At 39.6% G+C, this 23708-nt stretch overlaps 1 protein-coding gene across 6 annotated transcripts in view; it reads right to left on the reverse strand.

Annotated features, from left to right (window-relative positions):
* NFIA (nuclear factor I A) overlaps window positions 1–23708 on the reverse strand; it is a 360615-nt gene that overhangs the window by 32538 nt on the left and 304369 nt on the right. For 4 of the 6 annotated variants that reach the window (XM_073896645.1, XM_073896647.1, XM_073896644.1 and 1 more), the window contains 3 exons: window positions 21973–22151; window positions 19519–19684; window positions 298–389 (listed from right to left, as the gene is read on the reverse strand). In XM_073896645.1, the coding sequence (XP_073752746.1) occupies window positions 298–389; window positions 19519–19684; window positions 21973–22151 (437 nt within the window). The remainder of the gene's footprint in view (window positions 1–297; window positions 390–19518; window positions 19685–21972; window positions 22152–23708) is intronic. The other 2 variants (XM_073896646.1, XM_025871741.2) reach the window with 1 other exon arrangement.

The following is a 23708-nucleotide window of genomic DNA, read 5'->3' on the forward strand; positions in this document are numbered from 1 at the left end:
AGGGAACACACTCTCTAGCCCTGGGAAGCCTTTCTTGCCATAGCGAAAGGAGTTCTGGCACAGAAGCCTTCCTCCTCTACCCCCTCAATACGAGACACAAAAATCGCAGACAGCGTTTTCCACGATTTCTGAGGACACAGGGAAATGTGGCTGAAGGGCCGGGAAGGTTGGGGTTGGGAGGAAAGGGGACCGAACAGGGGCTGGGAAATGCAGCCTGTTGTGCCAAAAGACAAGTTACAATGCACCTGATGAATAAAACAAGCTGCACCACATACAGAAAAGATGAGAGCGGCCCACCTGTGTCTGTTGAGGGATATTTACAAAGCTTGGATCCCGTGGTCCAACACTGACGAATCGGTTTGCGGGGGAGGTGCTGGGTGTCGAGTAGGCTGTGAAGGGAAGGGACACATGCGTTCAGGAAGCAGCACGAGATTGCACACACAAACAACACCAAAACACACAGTCTCCGAGCCTACGCAGCTGATTAACAAGGAAATGTGCAAACACTGGAGCTAGCAGAGGGATCTGGCTAGCGAGGGCATTTTAGACAGTCATAAAAGGGAAGGGGTGTTGGGTTCTAAAGACTGTTGGAATAAAACAATGTCAAATTGGTGCTCAGATGAGTTCTTTTCTCCTTCCATCATACAAATTAGAACATGCAGGACATTTGCAAAGTATACTTTCAGAGTTAAACATGAGCTCTGGGGCCGGAAAGAGATATCCTAATCCTTAGAGCACAGGGAGAAAGAGATTAGGTAGGAAGGGGAGGAGAGCAGTTCAATTTACAACCTTGCTTTTCACACTATGGCACTCCCAAAAATCATGAGATAGTCCTGTGCCTCTATAGCTAAATATCGAAGAGAAGTCTTTAAAAAAAAGGAATTAACGGCTTCTCCAGAAAGGAGGTGGAAAACCACGGAGAACCAGCTGTCTTTACAGGCTTCGGGAGAGTTTCTAGAATCTCTATGAAGCACAAGATGTGCTTAAAATATTAACATCTGTAGTCTTCCCATCCTAGAACCTTTCTGTTAAGGCACAAACTATCAAGAACCCGTGTAAACCAAGATATCACACTAAAACCACACTTCGGTTTACTATCCTTTCACAGTTCATGAAAGTTTTGTTGTTGGTTTTTATATTTTTGGTTTTTATATTTATATTTAAGAGCTTCCCTCTAGTGAGAAAAAAACTCAGGGGCTTTGCTGTTTTATCGGCTTATAAACCCAAATGTGCATTTGGTCTTTTGGTGTCCTGCAATTCACTCCTTTACCACAAACTCCCAATATTTATTCACATTCTTTCTTTTTACCAGAACTTTTAGATAGACTCTTGCTTACTTTCAAATTTCTTAACAATACTTGTAAAAGGCCCAAATTTTTCGAGTTAACCCTGACACACGCCATCTAAAAGATGAAAAGGATTTGCAACTTTTTAACACAGATAACTGAGGGAATAATACCAAATTCCTTTGCCAGATTTCTTTTTTCCTTTTTGGCATCATCTGCTTTTCTTTGATTTTCTGTTTTACAGAAAACTGCTCAGACTTCTTGTTTCCTTTGTTGAGCACATCTAGAGATAAAATTTCTACCAATCTGGCCCAAGTCCTGTTGGTCACCTTTGGTAAGAGCTAAGTCACCCACACAGATCTGTGATGGTCACATGGTGTGACGGTGTTAAACCAGCATGAAACAGAGGATGAACATGAGGATCCTCTGATGTCTATTAATAAGAAAGTTTTGTTGTAGTGTTTGTTTTAGAAGGATCTGTCCAGGAATAGTTTTAAATAAAACCATGTATATATACATGTTTATATAAAAAATGTATCATGGGATGTACTGTCTAGCTATGTGAATCTACTGATTTCCTCCCCAGCCCATTCTATGTTAGACTAAATTGAACAGATTTGAGAAATACCCCTGCATAAAGCCATTCTGTACGTGCCTCTCACTCACTGGTATGGGAGAAATGTAAGTTTTTAGAAGTTCAATAAAATACTCTTTATTAATTGCTCTATTCAGCCTATTGCTTTGCTTTGATATGGTTTAAGAAGTCTCCATAGAAAGTTACATATTGAAAATGATGGACTCTAATAACCCGGTAGTGAATTTACCTGCTCCTAGGGCACAAACAGGATGTGGGAGAGATAAGGAGGAAGCTAGTAGATGAAATAACCTGTCAAACCTCTCAGTGGTTGGGGGGGTGGCGAGTGTTATTTCACACGTGAATAGGTAGGTAGGTCAAGAAGGAACCAAAAAAAAGGCATGAAGAGTATGCTAAGGTACTAAGACTAAGTGACTGATGACAGATGCTGAAATGTGAGTCCTAGTGGAACTGCGTGCTTGGGCTGCACTGGTCATCACAGACATATAGCAGGATTTCCTATGATGGTTTTACCATCCTGGTGACATCAGAAACAAGCATGCTAGGTGAACCGAGGAATCATGGCATTTTTTTTGCTTTCCTTTCTCTGTGAAGACAGTTCTCCATTGACCATAGCAAGTTTACTAAACCTGAAAAGGTCTGTATTACATTCTGTTCCCTGTTGTTTGCCAGACCTAAATTTTGCCATTTGAAAGGTGTAGCATACAAATAATTCAGTCACTCAAAACTGCTATGTGGCTAACAACTGGATATTTTGCCTTCCTCAGGCACGAAGCAAACTTTGCCTTCTTGATTTCAAAATATCCCAGGAGGCCTTTCATACTTTCATAGGCTCCTAAAACTGCTTCAAAGTTTAGTCTGGTTTTTAAAACGAGAGCAACAGTGAGAGAGTGTGTTAGCATTTTAAAAAAAGAGAGAGAAAAAAAGAAAAAACAAAAAAAGGATATTAAAACTACAAAAACCTGGGAATCTCTGAGTACCCAAGTCATCAAATGGAAGAAATGGTGCCTGGGGAAATTAATTCTATAGAAATGTAGCTTGTGGGAAAATTCAAGGACACAGGGAAAACAAGGGAAGGAAGAAAGAAAGTCTGACTCATCTTCCATATGGTAGTTAAAATAGGCAGAGTGTTCACCTATAACAGGATGTAGTTCCAGAAATGATGTGACAGTAAAATTTGATTTTCCCAAAGAAAAAGTGGAATAAGGGAGTTACACTGTTGAACAAAAACCTCAATTGCAACTTTTTATTAAAACAACCACATATACCATAGCGAATCAATTATACATGCACAGTTAAGAGCTTTCAACATGAATATAAAATCAAGTAAAGGGGGCAATGTGGTAATTAATTATATACAACTGTATTTACTATGCTATTATATCACATTCATATCTTTCTTAATTATAATTCTGGCATTATTTACAGTAGCAATAATCAAATGCCACAGGAAAAGCTTCAGGAAATCAGGAAATCCAGAAAATAATTCTCTGGGAAGATTATTATAGGCATTTTTTTGAGGATTCTGGAGGGGAGATTTAGGGGCATTTGATGATTTTCTGATAAAGTCAACAGGGAAATCAATTTGCTTATGTAATCTCATTGTAAAAGTCCTCATGGCAAACATGACTATTAGAAATCAAATTATTGATTATTCGGCTGCTTCTGAAGATTTTCTTTCTTTTTTGTTTTTTTTTTTTTTAGCAGCCATCTTACCTACAAGAGCAATATTATCATCGACTATTTTCCTAATGTTATGGATGAACATTCCATTTGGAGCTTCCACCATTTTATTTGTACTAATCTGATCATATTTTTCCTCTTTTTACTTGTATTTCTTCCCATTATCCTATGGTCTTAGTTTGGCCTTAGCTACAGTGGTAAGTATGAAAATCCCAGATCAGAATTTGATCCCATATCCAGAAAATCCCATTCTTCTGTGTTACTTACTTACCATATGCATTGCTAATTGTAAAATCCTTCACTTAGGCTGTGTAAGTCTTGCCCCAGTATGATCAGTTGGGAGGATGGCTCAAGAACAGTTCTTGCTTTATAAGCAAGACTTTTACAGGGCCTCTGAGGACACTGGAATCTATCTCTAGTGGGGACTCTGGGGGGAGCATGAGGGAGTGGACAGGGACAGTGGCAGAGATCACCCATTAAATCTGCTCTTCACCACTGTGCAGGTAGGGTTCCCCGGGGGGACCCAGACTTTTTTTTTTTTTGTCTTCAGAAATGCATGTAACTGACTTCCTGCAAGCCAAACAGAATTTCCACTTCTGTTGTCCCCAAGGTGTCATGTTTTGTTTCTTTTTCTCAATAAGAAGGAATAAGAGATGTGTCTGGATAAAGGGATCATGATATTCCCCCATAAATCCATTTTGAGTCTGTAATAACCTTCAACTATAAAATCAAATCTGACCATTGTGTTAACAAGGTGGTCACACAGTTTTGAACAGAGTGCTTGGAGCGTTCCTTGTTTTAGGAAAAGGATGTAACTGAAGAAAAAGATATTAAGGTATTAAGTATGTGTACCATTGTCAGTTGAGGTTTCTTTACGTTGAAAACCATATCATTAAAATCACCCAAATCTGACAAACTAGAAAATTAAAAGTAGGCAGACAGATTCAAGGTCTGGTTCAAGTGTAGCAACCACTAAAATATATGTAATCACTGAAGGGAAGGAAAGGGAGAACGTTTAGACATGTTTTTGTGGGGAGTGAGTGTGAGTGTTGGATGACGCCCCTTGGGGACTCCGAGTGCCCGCAGGGAAGCTGCTGCAGCTGAACTGCCTGAGGAGAGCGATGGCCAGCTCCTCTGCCCTGGCTAGGGGTCAGTGGCACAGTGAAACAGTGGACTGTTTCACTTGGCAGAAAAGAAAATGTGAGAGGCCTGGTGAACTTTGAGGTTCTGCATTTATTGCCACACACAGGAAGCAATGACGTCCCCTGAACCGGGGCAGCCTGACCTACACACTGACACGAAGTTTGAAGAGAGACCTGTGTTCTGTTTCGTCAGACTCCAACTACAGGAAAAGACTGACATCCCCTTCTTCATCCCCTTGAACTCTACCAAGTCTAACCTCTAGAGCGCATCAAAGAGAGGTATTTCAATATATTTAATAGATTCAGATTCATTCTCTCTCTCCTCCTGTCTCTCCGTCTCCCAGGAAGCCTTGCTCTGTGCCGAGCACGATGGGAGAGTCAAAGGTGAGCAAGACACACCGCCATCCTAGAAATGCTACCATCTAATGGCGAGAGATGTGTGTAGAAAATGAAAATATGGGTGCTTAAAGGTGACATAAATAAGAATCTGTGAGACGTTAATGGACAGAAAAGGGACGCCCGGCAGGAGAACAGGAAAAGCTGCTCAGAGGAAATGAGGATAACATGGCTTTTGCGACAGTGCTGTAAAAGATGCGCCGGCCGGCAGGTTTGGATGGATCGGGGGGTCACAAAGGAAGCAGCACGAGCAAAGGCGCGGAGGCGTCAATCACAGAGGGAAGGGAGAAAAGACAGGACACCGCAAATTATGTTTTGTCATACAGCACGGGAAGGTAAAATGTTAAGAATCAGAGACCTGAATGTTTGAAAACAAAGGGGGAAAAGTCTATTGAAATTATTTTTCTTTTAAGAAGGAATAATTTATAAAATAAACAAAGATACCACATTTCCATGCCAAACACGACTAAGACAACTAGACGTCCTCACTCACATTCTCAACCACTCCCTTCATATCTTAAATATCACTATGCACGTCACAGGTTCCCTCGTTTTCAGAAACCCAGGCGAACTCACATGTGGGGATTTCCCTTCTAAAGAATACCTAGTCAAAAATTCAATCTCATTCAAAATAGACTTACTGTGATTCTACCACCTGCCCAGGAATGTGCTAGTTATTGGACAGAGGTAACCCAAGCAAGTTCAGGAATGCAGACTTGAACAGATCCCTGTGTATTCAAATTGCAATTTTATTAAATGTTTATCAGTGACACCTGACAGTGAAGGAAAAGCGCATGAGAAAGCATTCAGTTGCAAACTTGAAATAGTGAGATGATTAAATACCTAACTGAAATAGTTTCTAAAATCTTAACTGCACTATCACGTTATTAAAACAAAAAAGCCCGTGAGAAAACTTTTATTTCTAAAAACAAAACAAAAAAAAGGCAGAAACTATCAGGAAATAGATTGGCTAATTTCTAAATGAAACCCATTACAGTTGTTGAACTCATTTAGGAACTTGAACAGCACTATTTTCTTGCAAGGTCACAAAGAAAGGCTGGATGATATTGGAGTGTTTTCCCTTTAGAGAAATCTATCGGTATCGACAAGTTTACGGGGCCTGGGTTAGCGTTATTAATATCATTATATACCCAAGGAAACAGCCTTTCTTTACACATGATCCAGTACTCAGAGATTTAGAAATTCCCACATGACTGAATAGATATTGTAGTTGTCATCCAGATGTTTGGAATCTAGAAGATAACCACACTGAATTTCCATTATTTTGATCACATCTGTGCAGTTACCTCATTCTATTATCTCTGGAAATCTTTTGTCTCTACAAACAAATTACCAACAAAAAAAGACACAGCCCTCAGGGCATGAAATTAAAACCTACTTATTGCTAGTAAATTATTATAGAACAACATATCCATAAGCTTTCTTCCTGAAAAGCTAATGAATTCTAACTTTAATATATTAGCATTACTTAACATGTATGGTAGCAATTTGCATGACATGGCTAATGTGCCAGTAGTTCACAAAAATCTTGAGAAGAGGCAATTTAGCCAGATGGTTTTGCTCTGCTGGTATTTCTGTTTGTATTAAGGATCCTCACAGGGAGGTAGGGGCTCTAGCTACATCATGATTTGGGGTAAAATATGCAGAAAGGAAAGTGTAAGACCATTCATGTGTGCACACAGAGAGAAGGGGGTCAGAACAACTTGTAAGCTGGAGACACTCTGACCTTATGTTACCCAAATCTGTGTCATAAGCAGGCACTTTGGACTGTTTCATGTAGGCAGTCTATTTAAACTGCCTATAAACATTGTTTTTCATAATAGCTGTGAAGTATAAGAATAGAGGCTTATTTCAGTTCATTTAAATTTATTTCTGATGGCTAATCCAAATTCTATAACTGTCATTTACTTTTATGTAAATGCTGTGTGTTGTACGATTGATAGAACATATATATCGATCAGAAGCAACAAAGTAGGGCGCCTGGGTGGCTCAGTTGGTTAAGCGACTGCCTTCGGCTCAGGTCATGATCCTGGAGTTCCAGGATCAAGTCCCGCATCGGGCTCCCTGCTCAGCAGGGAGTCTGCTTCTCCCTCTGACCCTCCCTCCTCTCATGTGCTCTCTCTATCTCTCTCTCATTCTCTCTCTCAAATAAATAAATAAAATTTTTTTAAAAAAAGCGACAAAGTATGTGGGTAGGCACAGGTGAAAGTTATATTAAATAGCCACAGGGAATAAACCCTGGATTCAGCTGGGGTTTACTAAAAAAAGAAACTTAGATCAATATATTGGATTGCTCCCTTTTGAAAGGCTTCTGCAGCCTCTCAAAAGGCAGTGTAACTCTGGAAACCTACTTCTGGGAATTTATCCTCAACCAATACTTAAAGGTACAGATGAAAGATTTATGCTCCAAGATGTTCATTACAGCATTACTTATGAAGAAGAACAAACCGGAGCCACCTTATAAACTAATGCTTCATTCATATGTTGAAATATTTTGCAGTCATTAAGCACATTTTAAAATAATAATGACATCGTGACATGTTGATAGTATGAAATAAAATGAATGAATAAAAGCAGTTTATAAAACTATATATACACACATAGACACACATATGCACACACATAATGATCAATTATGTTTAAAATACGCATAGAAAATGAATGGAAAATAGGCACATAAAATGATTACCTCTGAAGAATGGGATTATAAATGATTTTAAAATAACTTCCAGTAATTTTTAATCTTAAATAAACATAAACAGAACCTGAAAACCCCCAAGTAATACTTTTGTTTTTACAGCAATGCAAGGTAATCAGGAGAAAATGAATTTTAGAACCAGAAATCCTGGATTGAATCCATTTGATCTCTTACTTGAAATGTGATCTTGGCAAGCCAATTAACCTCTCTGAGCTTCTATATATAAAGAGTCCAGCATAATAAATACTATTTACTCCACTAATGCATAGCCCTTTAAGGCTTCATCCCTCTGTGAATGTTTAATGGGTTACACTCTCTACAAGAGCAGTCCAGAAAGTAATCCCTAAGAGAAGCTTAGTCAACAAGATGGGAAATCCCCAAAATTCCATTATATGTTATATTAAAACAATTCAAGAAAAATGCCAAAATCATCCAATCAGGGACTGATTCCAATATCTAATTAAGAGTATTACACTCCAAGATACCTGCCTTCCAACACTTACAAAAAATAAAACTTAAACCTCGCAAGGGTTAATGTTGTGATCAGACTCATAAGTAATGTGTAAATTGACACAACTTTTCTGAAAAGCAATTTGGTAATGTATATCAAAATGAATATTCACAATGTTGGTACTAGTAATTCCAATTCTAGAAATCTATCTTAATAAAACTATTAAAGCTGGGGACAAAATATATTTTCAAAAATACGCTGGAGCGTATTTCATAGATTCGGGCAAAAGTTAATGTCTGGGCGCCTGGGTGGCTCAGTCGTTAAACGTCTGCCTTCGGCTCGGGTCATGGTCCCAGAGTCCTGGGATCGAGTCCCACATTGGGCTCCCCGCTCAGCGGGAAGCCTGCTTCTCCCTCTCCCTCTCCCACTCCCACTGGTTGTGTTCCCTCACTATCAAATAAATAAATAAAATCTTTAAAAAAAAAGTTAATGTGTGATAGAGGAATAGGTACAAATTGTTTAAAATCACATTTCCTAATTTTTTATGAAATAGGAAAAGGTATAAAATGCTAATTAAGAAAATGGTATGCAAACTATTATATTCAGCATGGTCATAATCATCTTATATGTGTCTGTGTACATATACACATAAATACACACATCAACATGCATTACGGGAAAAAATAGGCCAAAATGTTAATAGTAACTGATTATAGGAGAATATAATTTCATTTTTTATACTTTATATTTTCCAAGTTTCCTACATTGCCATATATTATGTTTATGAAGAAAATCTTAAAAGTCCTTGGTTACTTCTGTCATCTTGAAAAAGTAACAAAATGAGACAAAAACAAGCCTTGAATGGGTTATGAAACCTAAATGAATGGAATCATCCATTGCTTGTTCTCTTCTGGCACTCCTTTATAATGTCCATCTCTTACTCTGCTCTCGTTCCTCTACTTTTTGTCCAATGCAAGGTATGGAAATGTATGTTATTCTTGGAATAATATAAAAGTTCTTTATGGAGTGTCTTAGGATTTTCAGAGGACAGGCGTACATACAATATTATATCTCTAAACACGGGATGTGTCCTGGTAGAGTACAAAGCACAGTAGTCCAACAGACCTGAGTCTGGAGGCTGACTCAGTTTCAGCATTCTCTTTTTTAAAAGAGGGCTAACAATTCTAATTTTGCAGATTTATAATCATAATCAAATGAAATTACGGTAATGCATATGAACATACCTATCAAAGTGCCTGAGTTTCAATAGTCCTTTGCAAATTTAAACATAACAGAATTGGATTGTACACAGAGTAGTGATACTCTGCAGAAAGCATTTATGAAAAATTATGATTTAAGACAGTATGTGTACATTTGTATTCAATGGGTTCCTAAAGCAGAAATTGGGACCAAATATTGGCTGTGGAGAATGAAAATGCTAACCTTACACTAAGCTGCATGCTATCTGTGAGGGAAAAAAAATATTCTTTACCAGAAAGATCACACATTTTCTGCTGTCATATCCAAAGTTCAGGTTAGCATAGCTAAAATCTAGATGTATAAAAATTGCCAAAGATTTTATGGGGTCCCTCCCCTCCACCACCATGAGTGAGTTTTGGTCCCTATAGTGATGAAGGTATAAAGAAGAATTTTAGGTCATTAGACAAATATTTTTGAAAATAATTATATTTGCTATAAAAGGGGATTTAAAACTCAGTAATAGCTTTCATTCTCAGTGGATAAGATACCGAAGAGCTATTCTATGACAAACCAGTTTCTTTCAACACACAAGGAAATGTGTATATACATCCCCCAATCTATGGTAGTATTCTATACACACTTCTTAGGACTCTCCTTTGCTGACTTAACATAACTCATATAGACTTGTCTCTTTATTTTTATTTATTTTTATTTTTAAAGATTTTATTTATTTATTTGACAGAGAGAGACACAGTGAGAGAGGGAACACAAGCAGGGGGAGTGGGAGAGGGAGAAGCAGGCTTCCCGCGGAGCAGGGAGCCCGATGCGGGGCTCGATCCCAGGACCCTGGGATCATGACCTGAGCCGAAGTCAGATGCTTAACCGACTGAGCCACCCAGGCGCCCCTGTCTCTTTATTTTTAAAGGGTTCCTAATGTGTGGACTATTGTTAGATATTTTGGTTATTACAAATCTTTTATTATAATCAATGTTCCACTGAATATGTACGTCTGTGTTTACATGTCCAACTTTACCACTTACATTTAAAATTTACATACATAAAGATATAATATTCACATATATTCTTATATACATGAAAAATTAAATTGTCTTTTGAAGAGGTTGAACCAATTCACAGTCCTCTAACAGTGCAGAAGAGTGCCTGTCTTCCACACACTTGCCAAGACTATACAAGGTACTCTTTGATTTTCACTGATCTGATGGGTAAAAATACCACCCAAGTCTTAATTTGTATTGTTTTTATGCTACACGAATGAGACAACTTTCAAATGTTCTCCATTTCTCTATGTTTATGCCCTTTTTTTTTGTCTATTGGTCTTTATATGTTAGATAATTTAATCCTGTTAAATGTGTGGCAAATATTTTTCCCACTCTCATTTTTGTCTTTTTGACTTTATGGTGGGGTTTTTTTAATGCATAAATTTTTGATACTCTTAGAGTAGAATTTGTCAGTCTTTCCTTTCATGGATTCTGGGTTTGTGTGTGTGTGTGATTTAGAAAGATCTTCCTCACGCCAATATTATTTAAAATTTTTTTCCTATATTTTTATGTGGTATTTAAAGCTCAACCTTTGTATGTTTTTTTTTTTTTTCCTCCAGCTGGAATTTATTTTGGTGTAAGGAATCTTATTTTTTTCTGGACAGTTACTCAGTTGTCCCAGTAGACTTCACTGAATAATCCCTTCTCCTGCTCTAATATGAAATGCCACTCTTGTCACATATTAAAATATTGCATGTATATAGGTCTCTTTCCAATTCGGAAGAATATAAAACATTGAAATATAATGGAGATAACAGCAGAGAGGATAGAGAAATTAAAACCAATGTGGAAAAACAAAAAAACAACACAAAATGATAGCAATGTGGAAATAGATCAGCATAAAATGAGTTCCCTGGCAGTAAGTGACATCGGACACTAACTTAAGAGTGAGAAAGAAGGAGGGAGTTCTTTGGAATTGTTCTCCATCCTACCTGTGGGACTGGTTGCAAGGGAGGCAAACCATAAGAGACTTTTAGCTCTAGGAAACAAACTGAGGGTTGCTGGAGGGGAGGTGGGTGGGGATATGGGGTACCTGGGTGATGGGCATTAAGGAGGGCATGTGATGGAATGGGCACTGGGTGTTACATGCAACTGATGAATCACTAAATTCTACCCCTGAAATGAATACTACACTACATGTTAACTAAATTGAATTTAAATAAAACATTTAAAAAAATCTATGATGTTATAAAAACTCAAAGAAGTGTACAGCAAAGAATGGATTTTATTGAATGTAATTTTAAAAATGTAAAGAAAAAGAATAATGCTATCGTTCAGGCATCAGTAATGAGAAAGTGTTTTGTGGAAGGAAGCCCCTAACTTATTTCTTTTCCCACTCTCTCTTGTAGTTATTCATTGGTTCTTCTCTGAAAGAGGGAACAGAGTCCTTACATCATCTAAAAATTGTGAAAACGTGACATATCATTCACTGGCTTGCTCTAAATCCAATTATTGTTATACATTAGTGAAAAGGAGAGGTATCATTATTCGGGTGATAACTTAGAAAACAATTCTTCAAAGCATTTATCAACAGTCCAAGTTCTCAGGAGTCTTGGAGAATAAAGGAAATCTGCCTTTATTGACATTTCCTATTTTTTGCTGTTTTTGTTTTATTTCCCTCCAAATCTTCTGTTCTCTTCCTTTCCCTGACAACAAGAGTTACTCTCAGCAACAGAAACCAATTCACACTAAAGCACAGATGACCAACTAACTTCTTCTTCTATACTTCTCCCATAGGGTTTTCACGGCAAAAACACGGAAGCTTTGGGCTAATGCAAAGATACCCATAGGATGCTATGGCCAAGTGTATGAACTACCAGGTGGCTGGGTGTGAATCATGATCCCACTATATCTGGCTGAGAAGCCTTGGAGAAAGTTATCTTAATAGGGTAACAAAAGTATTTACTTCACAGGATTCCTGGGAAAATTAAAACAAGATAATACATATAAAAATACTTTTAAAGTGCCTGGTACATGAGTAAAAGCTCAGTGCTTTGTTGTGCTGTTATTAATTTCAGATAAGCAGGCAGCGTGGCTCCCCAGCAACCAGGAATCATGTCACATTGCTCTGCAATTTGTATGAGGTAGGTGCGAGACAGTAGAAAGAGCATGGGAAGGCCTACATCTGAGTCCCTACCACGCTTCCATGGGAGTATAATCTTGGGGAAATCATCTGCACTTTCTAATGTCAGCTTCCTTGTCGATAAAATCCTGACCACACAGGACTCTTAGGAAGACAGAACAGGATAATGTATTCGTGTAAAGAGTTTTGCTAAATGAAAGGCACTGAACATAACGTTAATTATTATACTACAAAATTTCCATCCCAGTCATAGATTATTGTTATATTCTTGGTTAACAGGTTCATATTCATTCATATAATGAATGTATGTAAGATTCATGGGAGATATAAAAATAAATAATAAAGGAAACTTGTTATTGCATGCTTCTACTTTAATAGAGTTCTAGTTTTAAAAAATCAAAAGTTCAGGGCTAAGAAGGCATGGAGAAAAATGTCTATGAGTCTTTTATGCATTCTTAAATTGAGTTTTTGTGCTCCTAATTAATTAAAAAAAGAAAATACACGTTTTATCTTCCATCATAATCCAAAAGCATTCTTTCTTTCTGTTATAATTCTAGGCTATGATGCCAATCTGCAATTTCTTTTCTGGAAAAGTCCATTTTTATCGTGTGATCTTGGTACTAACCTATTATATAAAAATTGGATGTTACAATACAATTAAGAGAGAATAGTGCATTGTGAATCATCATATCACAAATAGGCCCAAATGTAATGAGTTATTTCTCCTATTCTTCTGCTGTTGTCCTTAGGACTCTGAGGAATATCCACTCAGTGTATTACATGTTTGAAAAGGAGTCCCTTCCCAATTAATGCATGATGCACGTGGAAAAACTCAGCAAACTGCGAAGAGCTTTCATAGGTAGGATGCTATTATAATTAGTATCACTGGTAAGATACCTAATGGGCATGTCAAACATAATTTGGTCAAACCAAACTCTGGTACCCGCCCCTTGCCCAGAATGGCACTTTCTGCAGTTTTCCCATCTCAGTTCATGGTAACTCCATCCTTCCAGTTGCCCAGGTCAAAAACCTAGGAGTAATTGTTGATTTCTCTCTCTCTTTTCTCAACCCATATCCAATGCATCAGCAAATCCCGTCAGCTCTCCCTTTCAAATAATTCTTACCACCCACACAGCCACATGTTGGTGCCTGGATCCCTGCCACAGCACACCACCTCCCCCCCCCCCCGCCCTGTTGTAGCCTTCTCCATTGGACTTCCTAATTTACTTCTACTTTGATTACTGTTTGTCCACAGGGAAGGGGATTGTTTTGTGCCCTTTTGCATCCCTTGTGCCTAAAATAGCAGCTGGTAGGTAGAAGACACTCATTATATTTATTGATTTTAAGAAAAAAAAACAGCCTCTTAACTGGTCTCCCTGCTTTAATTCTTGCCCCTAGAAATCTGTTTTCAACAAAACCTTCAAAGGATTTCTGTTAAAACCTAGGGAGTTATCACTTCTCTGTTTCCCGGTCTCACTCAGAGTAAATGCCCAAGTCTTTACAGTGGCCTATGAAAGCCTACATTATTTATCCCACCCCCTACTCCCAGCTCCCAGCCTTGGTCCACCTTACCTCCCACCTCATCTCCTCCTCCTTTTGCCTACTCATTCTGTTCTCCCCACCCTGGCCAGGTGTGCTGGCTGTTCCTTCTGCTCAGAAAGCTCTTCCCCTACAGTGTCAGGGCTCACCTTCTCACTTCTGCCAGGGAGGTCTTTGTTCAGATTTCCTCTTCTCAGACAGGCCTTCTCTGGCCACCCTACGGACAGTCACACCCCCACCTTTACCACTTTCGACTCCTAAGTTCCGCTAATGTAGAACCATCTTACATCATTCCCTGCCTTTTATTCTCACTGTTTTGTGGATTGACTTTCTTCCCTTTCTATAATACGAGCTCCAGAAGATCAGGGAACTGTTAAAATCTCTTTCATTTCCTGCTGAATCCTAGCACCTAGAACACGACTTGGTACGTAGTTGATGGTCAATTACTATTTATTGAATGAATGAAAGAAGTGATATTCTCTCAGTGGGTATCTAAACCCACAAAGGTAGTTGGTCAGCAGGAACAGAATACATCCGTTGTGAATTACTCTTACAGGTTATCTCTATTTATCACCGTATCCTAAAGAGACCTGGCATAGTAGTATATCAATCTCTCTCCAAGCAAGTCAACAATATAAAAGTTCTCAAGAGAGAGAACTGTTAACTCCACCCCCACTCCCCTGTTGTTGTTGTTTTATGGCACTAGTAAGGATTTTTCCCATTAAAATGTATTTCTTTCATAGGCGATTTTTTTTTCCTCAAATCTGCCTTACCCATGTTTTTCTGGCCACAGCTGCAAAGTTGAGTATTTGGTGCCAGAGGCAACTGATTAGGTTAAAAATACATACTCTGCTTTAGGCTGGCAACCATTTGTATTGCATTATAAGATGATATTAAAAATTATGCCTTGGACTCTGAACTGTCTACAGCATAGCGCATCTGTCACCCCAGTTTGTCCTGACAATCTGCCTAAGAGAGTGGGTAGAGCAGTCAGGGATATTCCCATTAACAGATAGGGAATTTGGGCCCAGAAAAGTTGGTAATATAGGAGACCCTTGGCATGATTTACTACTTTTATTTTTTAAATCTTATTTTACTGCAAGTCATCTCAAACCCCAAATAGAAAAGTTGTCCTGGGCGCCTGAGTGGCTCAGTTGGTTAAGCGACTGCCTTCGGCTCAGGTCATGATCCTGGAGGCCCGGGATCGAGTCCCACATTCGGGCTCCCTGCTCAGCGGGGAGTCTGCATCTCCCTCTGACCCTCTTCCCTCTCGTGCTCTCTATCTCTCATTCTCTTTCAAATAAATAAATAAATAATTAAAAAAAAACCCCTCATTTAAAAAAAAAAAGTTGTCCTAGGTTACACAATTAGTGTTTTTGAAAAAAGCCTCAATTTGGGACATACTATTGGGATGTTGAACATCTGTACTTAATACACTGTCATGATGTTTCTTCTTGCTAAAGCTGAGCTCTAATAAACTGGCAAAGATAAACAGGATCCAACCTCCCTACGGTTTTAATTTCTAAGAAAGCACATAATTTATGAAACTATATTTTTGCCCTAAATTTTTATTCAGCGGTGATCTAACTTTAGACATCCCCTCCCCCCACCAGGCTGGTTTCTGAAGAAAGTTCTACCTTCTTTCTCCGATTTAAAACACCAGAATATGAGCCCTACTAAATAGCATAGAAGTCACCCTCTCCAAAATCATCTTTAGCTGAGACCCTGGGCCTGGACCAAACTCCCTCCCGAGGGCTCTTGTAGAACCTATGCCTTTGTCCCAGTGTTGCCTCATGTGAACCACCCATTTCCCAGCTGTCTCCCTCCACAGATCCCACATTTCTGACGAGCAGGGATTAATCACCTCTGTATCCCAAGCGCTAACACAGTCCTTGGCACATGACAGGTGCTCCCTAATGAGAGCTGACTAAGCGAATGGAAGAAGGTAGTCATCAAGAAGAAAGGGAAGAGAGGGGGAGGCGATTTCATTCTGGTCCCTTTCCCCTGCTCACTTTCTAGTCTCTAGACTGTAGAGTTTGGAAGTAGAAACCAGCTCTTCTCTCTTAGGAAGACAGGTACCGGCCGGCACCATGCAGCCATCTGGATCTCCATGCTTTGGGCTCTAAATAGGAGGGCAGACCCCACTTGGGAAGGCCTGCGGTGGTCCAGCACTGCCCATGACTGGAGGTGTGTCTGTGTAATTTGGGGATTCAGCATTAGGAAGCTCATTTGCCTACAGTTATAAACTAGATTCTCCGATAGTAGAAGTGATAGTCTGGTCTTCCAATCTGATTTGTCTTATATTTTATTTATCAATTGGTTCAGAAATCAGGGCATGGAAGAGGATTTTGTGTGTGGGGGGGCGGAGGGGCTTGGGGAGGGAGGTTCTTAAATCTCTTCCCAGTGTGGACCAGTGGGCTTTGATATTTTTTAATTTGAAAGGCTTCTCCTTTGCTATAAATTACAGGTCCCCCAGCCTACCACTGTCTTATTAATAAAGGAGAAGACAGTAAGGCAAGATATTGCTGTGAAATAATACATTATTGTGAATTCAGCAAACTCCAAGAAGCCCAGAAACAAGGGCTAGACTTTATGATGATAAAAGCATTTCTATGCCACCAGCAGAACATTTTGTTTTGCCTGCATTCCTATAATCATATGGTCCAAAAGTAAGTATCATGGGTGTACTGGGTGGCTCGGTCGGTTAAGTGTCTGCCTTCTGCTCAGGTCATGATCCCAGGGTCCTGTTTCCAGTCCTTGCCCAGCTCCCCACTCAGCAGGGAGTCTGCTTCTCCCTCTGCTCCCTCTCCCCCCAGCTTGTGCTAGCTCACACGTGCTCGCTCGCTCTCTCTCTCAAATAAATAAAATCTTTAAAAAAAAGTAAGTATCAAATTACTTGTATCAAACTTTTGGGCCTCTCCCTCCTGACATTCTCTCCTTTTCCTCAAAATCTTCAAACCCTGTTCTAGTGGACATGCAACCACATGAATTGGATCTGCCAGGACCCCCTCCACACTTCTTCCCATAATGCTGAAGGAATGCTTGAGTCTGGCCATGACAGGGTGACAGATACTTTCTCATACAAGGCACTTGATTCAATCCATGGAGTGGAATCCAGAAGTATGGACCCAAAGGCACCAACCTGATTCAGGGGCTGAGTAGCTATATGTGTCCTACAGACCTATTTCATCATTACTCAAGCCTGGGGACTCTACTAGGTCAGAGTTTTGGCAAATAATAAAATGTTCCAATTTATTTGGTGGTAGTGCTCATCATGGCTGATTTCACACAACCCTGCTAGGCAGGGATCATCACCCACATTCTACAGATGAGGAAACTGATTTGAAGAGAAACACAGCTAGTAATGTGAAAGGTGGGGACTTGAGTCCTAATCTTTCAGTCTTTAATAACTACACATGGTATTATTCCTAGTTTTCCACAGCGCCCCAGAGGGGCCCATCCCTGTTACTGGAAAATGCACTATGAATGTAGGAGACACTGGTACAGTAGGGCAGGATGTGTTTAAATGCGATAGGCAGAGTATTACCGCAAGGCTTTTAAAGAACTGTGTCATTGTCCTGCAAGGATAGGCACAAGATGAACAGAAAAGTGGCACATGGAGGCATGTACAGGGCATAATAATTATGTGACTACCAATCCCCAGTGACCAGATTTAAATAGAGTTTGGGGATGGTGATTTCTCTAACTTGTTGGAAGATGCTACATTAATACACAATAAGTAGGACGCACCTATGAGCCTCTGCTTCTCAGAAGCTTCTTTTCCAAGCTGAGCTTCCAAGATCCGTAGACCAAGCCTCGTTTGTTTCCTATGTCACTGGACACTCAGGGTTTTCTCCTTCGTTGAAAAGTATTGAACCACCTCTTATCAAGAGAAGTAGGTCCCCACAAAATTGCCTCTGGACCCTCAATCTTTCTGTTGTAATACCAGAATCCAAGTACAATGCCACTCACTTCCACATGTTATCAAAATGAATAAATACTAGATAACCCAGAGTTCACCCTCAGAGACATGTCCACGAGGAACTCCAGACATTTTGGATTTAGTGTCCCCAGGATTAAATCCCACAGTGTCAACAGAAGCTTATTTTTCCTCTTTGGCTCTTTCCCTCCTGCACCCAATACCACCACGTTCCCTAAACTGAAAGGAAGGAACCTAAGAGGCCTAGAATCATCCTTCATTGTAGTCATTGAAATGACTGTCCAATCCCAAAGCTTATGTCTACAAAATATCCCTTCCTGTGCTCTTTTCCATTCAACTTCTGTAACTGCTGCTCAAGTTCTTGATCTTAACACTTTTTCCCTGGTCTACTCTAATCTTTTCCTCAGTAGATTCCTTGCCTCCACTCTCACTTTTGAAGAACTCCTTGGAGACCTGCTCTCCTTAGGATTACTGTCATAGTTCCTACCCTTTCCTACACTTTGATCCCTCAGTAAAGCTTTACGGAGGTGTTTATCACACCCTCTGTCAAAATTGGGTCGTCCATTCATCACCTCAGAACTCTGCCTCTGGTCACATCACTCTTTTTGACATTGTTCCAGGTACTAATAAAAGTCAAATTTGTGTGTTTGAGCTATTTCTATTCCCTTGTCATCTCTGAAATATCGGGGACTATCCCTCTAATTCAACAAGTCATTATTCCTATCATCTAAAAAAGTTTGGAAATCTCATATTGTCTGATCACATGTTCCCATACTATTTAGAGGACAGTCAAGAGTTCTTTTCTCTTTCCACCCAATTATACTTTCGATCTCCTCCCCCCACCACACCTGGCCATGCAATTTCCATGGTTACCAGCTCTGATCTTCTGCTAGGCTCCTACTCTTGGTGAATGTTCAAGGCACACACCTTTGAATTGTTACTTTGATTTAAACTTTTTTTTTTTTTTTACCTATTTGATGTACGAGGTGCACAGCCTTTATAGCTCATCAAGTGAATTTCTCTTGGACGGTAAGTTATAGCAAAGCTATACAAAAGTAAAAGGAACTTTTTTGCTAATAGGAATTCATGCAAGTGGATGCTGTTTGATGATAATGAGGAGAGCATTCAAAGCCACTCAAATAATATGCAAAATTTAATAGTCATATCTAGATTTCAGTCTTGGGCATGTAGTCACAGAACTTTATCCCACCCAAACACCCAGATATTTCCACATCTGGTGTAGCTGATAGTACCCCAGAGTGGTGTTCACTGCGATCTGGTCTTGGCTCTGCAAACTCATGCTATCACCATCACTGGGGATCTGGGCCTATTGCTAGAGCCTATGCAGTTAGGGACCACACTTAAATGAGGATTCAAGTAAACAGAGCTTGGTAAGTGACCGGCGCCTTGTCTCGGCCATACTTACTTGGTGAGGTGGGGGAGGCTGCACCTCCTTCTGCTGACGTGGTCGGAGGCTTTGTGTCTGGCACTGGCAGAGGCACAGGCCTGGCCATCGGTGGTGGCGGCGGCGGTGGCAACATTGGGGTGGGAAGGAATGGGTTGTGCACTTTGCCTTGGCTACTCCCATTGGGCTGTGAGGGCGGGAGCAAAACAAAACATGCAGAAGGAAAAGAAGAAACAGATACCAACTGTTAGCTGCTTCTGAAACCGAAAGACGCATTGGTTATCTCTTATGTAAAATTACAAAGTATTCTAGCTGCTTGAATTCTTCCTTCAGAGCATATAGACAAAAAACTGTTGGGTTGTTCTTAAGGCATTTCACAAAAGCATAGCGTCAGGCACACATGCTCAATGGAGCCTAAACTTATCTCTTGAATTATTCTGACCTTCTCTACCTCCTGCTTCCCTAAAACGACCTGCCAACTTTTGCTTGGAATGTTTCACTTCCGTCTTAACTGCTACCTTCATTGTCAGTCTCACGATTATTATTTATTTAATATATAAGTGTTTTATAGGTTGTGGAATTATTCCATACTGTCTACTTATGCAGATATAATGAAGTTTCCCAAATACGCATTTGAAATTAAAAATAATATTTTATTTTCACTCCTCAAAGTTGATATTATATAACATTTAATAAATATGTTAAGTGAACATAAAAAATTTCTTTCACATATTGTATAACATCAGGCACAGAAACTTTAGAATTGAGCTGTCAAAATTCTGCTAGGGAAAAATATCACTTCTAATTTTGATTTAAATTATATAAGCATATGCTATAACAGTCATATTTATTTGGCTGCCTGATGTTAGAACAACCAAATAACAGCTCTTTGACAAAAGAAAGCTCCCCCTCTGAAGAAAGCAATAAAATCCATTTTATTTTCAAGTTTTTCAAAACAGTCCCATGAAGAGAACTGCCTTAAACCCCATAAAACTTTGATCAAAATGCAAAACCGGGAGTTTGACAGTTATATAGGAGAATGTCAGGACTATTTTTAAAAAAGTTAGAAATTTAAAAGTCAGATGCTTGATGCTGGTGATCACTTCAGATCTTTCATGGTCTCCCATGTGGCCTTTCTGACTCCAGACTTTAGTGACACTGTACATGACCAATAATCGCAGCTGGTATTTAGCCTGTTGTCCCGAGTCAACATTCAGGTGAAGGAGAACCAGTTGTCCCAGGCTTTTAAGTTTAAGCTTAATAATTCCACAGAGGCAGCCTCAGCCAGCCCCTCATCCACATTTTCTTATATATTTAGTATTGTTCCTCAAAGACTATCTCGTCTGACAATCAGAATGCTCTGCTTTCTTGCCAGCAAACCTGCCCGTGTGTTATTTCTGAGTGGGCTGAAAGTCCATAAGTGAATGCTTTAGAATAAGCCAAGCAAATGAATACACAAGCAAAAAGAAAAAAGGCCCCATATTGATTTGTTGTCTAGACAGAAATGTATCTGCTAACACATCACCAGACATTAGTCAAAGCTGCCTGTTCTGTCTCAGATATGCAGAATCAGGTATTTCTGCAAGGAAGGAAAAATCAGTGATAGGGCCGTGTGATATAATATTCTAAATTAGGCAGTAATAATGACCTCTGATCTGTGGCTTCACGCGGAGTTCTTAAGAGAAAAGGAAGATCACATTTGGCTTTATGCTGGTCATTACTTACTATTCATTATTATTATTAGTGGCATTGGGATACAGCTACCCAACTGTAAACACTCAGTTCAACTCTGAAATAAAATTTGTGATCTTTAAAAATCACTTTTACGTTTGGAATATTGTCTCAAGTTGTGATTATTTGGTTTATCAGAGAAAAAATGAAAACATTCATTTGAAGCTGTTGAATACTGTTTAGCTCTATACAAAGATAAGTGGGAAAGATAACTACTTGCAGAAATAACAAACCATAATAAACTGTACTTCTAGCATCTTGAGTTCAAGTACTGGTCAACTTGATCTAAAGTGTTAGAAGACTGTATTTTTAAAAAAATATCAACTTAGTTGATCTGAAACATCTGTGCTCCCCTTGTCCCCCTACCTCTCCGTACCACCCCAAATCATTATTTAAAATCATTTGGTCTTTCTATTTTGTTAACTGTGTGAGCCCAAGGGTTAGTGTGCACGAGGTGGAATTATCAGCCCACAGACCTTAGAAGGTTATATGGTTCACCCTTGAGATGATTTATATCCATAAACTTGACAGTTGCAAACTTAACACAAACACTTTTTAAACCCTGGCCAATCACTCTTAGAGCAAGTTAACTTTCCCACAATCTAGAATAAATATGACATTTGCCTGCAGTCCGTCAGCACAACATTAGAGCACTGTGTCACATGGTCAGAAGGTCTCCCCTTGTTATTTTTACATTCGGTTAATATTTCTAAAGAAATCGGAAAAAAAAAGAGGTCTCCTTACATTGAGGAACCCCACCTGTCCAGCCTGCTGACCAGCATCAGGGCAGACAAGTTGGACAAACTCTTTCAGCGTCTCCTGAGGGTGATAGCGGATGGCTGGGTGAGAGAAGTAAGGCCCGGGCTGCTGGATAATGGGCGATGTCGGGAAATGAAGAGTCGACGGTGTTGCGTGCGGGCTTGCTGTAGGAAAAGAAAACGTCAGAGTCATGAAGAGAAAGGCCCGCTTTGCCACAGCATCTAAGCTCGATGCAACATCCTTTTTCCTTTCTTTCCTGACCCAACTCACGGCACTGTTCATTTGGCTGAATTTAACACTGGATAGGTCTGATAGATTTTCTTCCTTAAGGCTCTAAGACAAACATGGAGGTTAGATTAGGGTAGGATTTCAGGCTGTCTTTCCATTTTCAGTGGACATGAGTTATAAAGGCATTAATAATCCTTGGTGAAGCTGAAGATTATTCATTACCTTAAGAGCCTTTTTAATGAAGCAAGCAATAAAAAATGTATTTGGTAGATTAGATCTGATTTAACTGACATTACATATGACAAGTTCTAGTTTGCACATATGGATCCTTTTTCATGCTGAGCTAACCCATAGACAATAATTCATTGTTAAAGCTCTTATACCCCTTTCAAGGAAATTTCTAGGGACTAATACAGGATGAAATTTTTTTGAAGTATGTAGTAAATGATCACTTAATGAACCTGCGCAATTTGGGTGCCTCACTTTACATGGAAGGTTTACGTAGCCCCCCACCCTTTTTTTGGCCATTTCAAAGCCAAACTCAGAAATGCATAAATATTAGAGAAGGGGAACCCACAGGCTGAGTAGGCAGTGACCCCTGCTCAACTGTGGGCCTTCTGCCCATAAAAATTGATAAAAGAACTCAGACAACTATTACTCCTTTTTATTTGAGCCCTGCTAAATTTTATTTGTACAAGAAGATTACACTAGATTAAAAAACTTATGTGAGCCGCTTGATAATGTTTCTGAGAGAACTTCTGCCCTTGAATTGGAAGGGTGATTGATAAAATCTGCTGGAGAAGAAGAGCAGCATATGGGAAAGACTGGGGACACTCAAACCAGTAACGCCAAGGTGGCAGCTCTTACTTCTCAGTGAGGGCCAGAGAAACGGCTCTCAGATAAAAGCAAGTGAAAATATTTATCTTGCCTTACTCTTTGCAGTTAAGTCTTCAAACTCAGGGAGTCCCTGCAAAGACCAAACAAAGGAATGGCCCAGTTTTCGGGGAGTAAGACTTTCGAGAGTCTTACTGAGAGTGACTCATAAAACTGTAGAGCAAACTAAGCAAGAGAGGCCACACTTCCTACCACTACCCCATAAGCACGGCTGAGGACTGTACAAATCATACATCCCCACTGATACACTGGGCATGGGGTTCTTTGTTCCCTACTGGGATGTCTTTAGTATTGGGGCACTTTCTGACTAATAACTGAAATGGCTAGGACTTTGAGGTTCAGAACAGTATCTGTAGTTTTTAAAGAGTGAAAATGGGGGTTTGGAGTGGAAACAATAGTCTATTCCATGCCTTGCAGATGATCTTCATTCACACAACCTTTAACCTATCCAATAAACATTGATGAGTTTCTACTCTGGGCATGGGATACAACAGGGGGCCAACACAGACAAAATTTTATCTTCAATCATACCATTGAGGGCATCTTGGGGTGCCTGGGTGGCCCAGTTGGTTAAGCGACTGCCTTCAGCTCAGGTCATG

The sequence above is a fragment of the Callorhinus ursinus genome, unplaced genomic scaffold, assembly GCF_003265705.2.
Source record: "Callorhinus ursinus isolate GAN/ISIS: 27379988/994484 unplaced genomic scaffold, GSC_fseal_2.0 scaffold9, whole genome shotgun sequence".
Taxonomy (NCBI): Eukaryota; Metazoa; Chordata; class Mammalia; order Carnivora; family Otariidae; genus Callorhinus; species Callorhinus ursinus.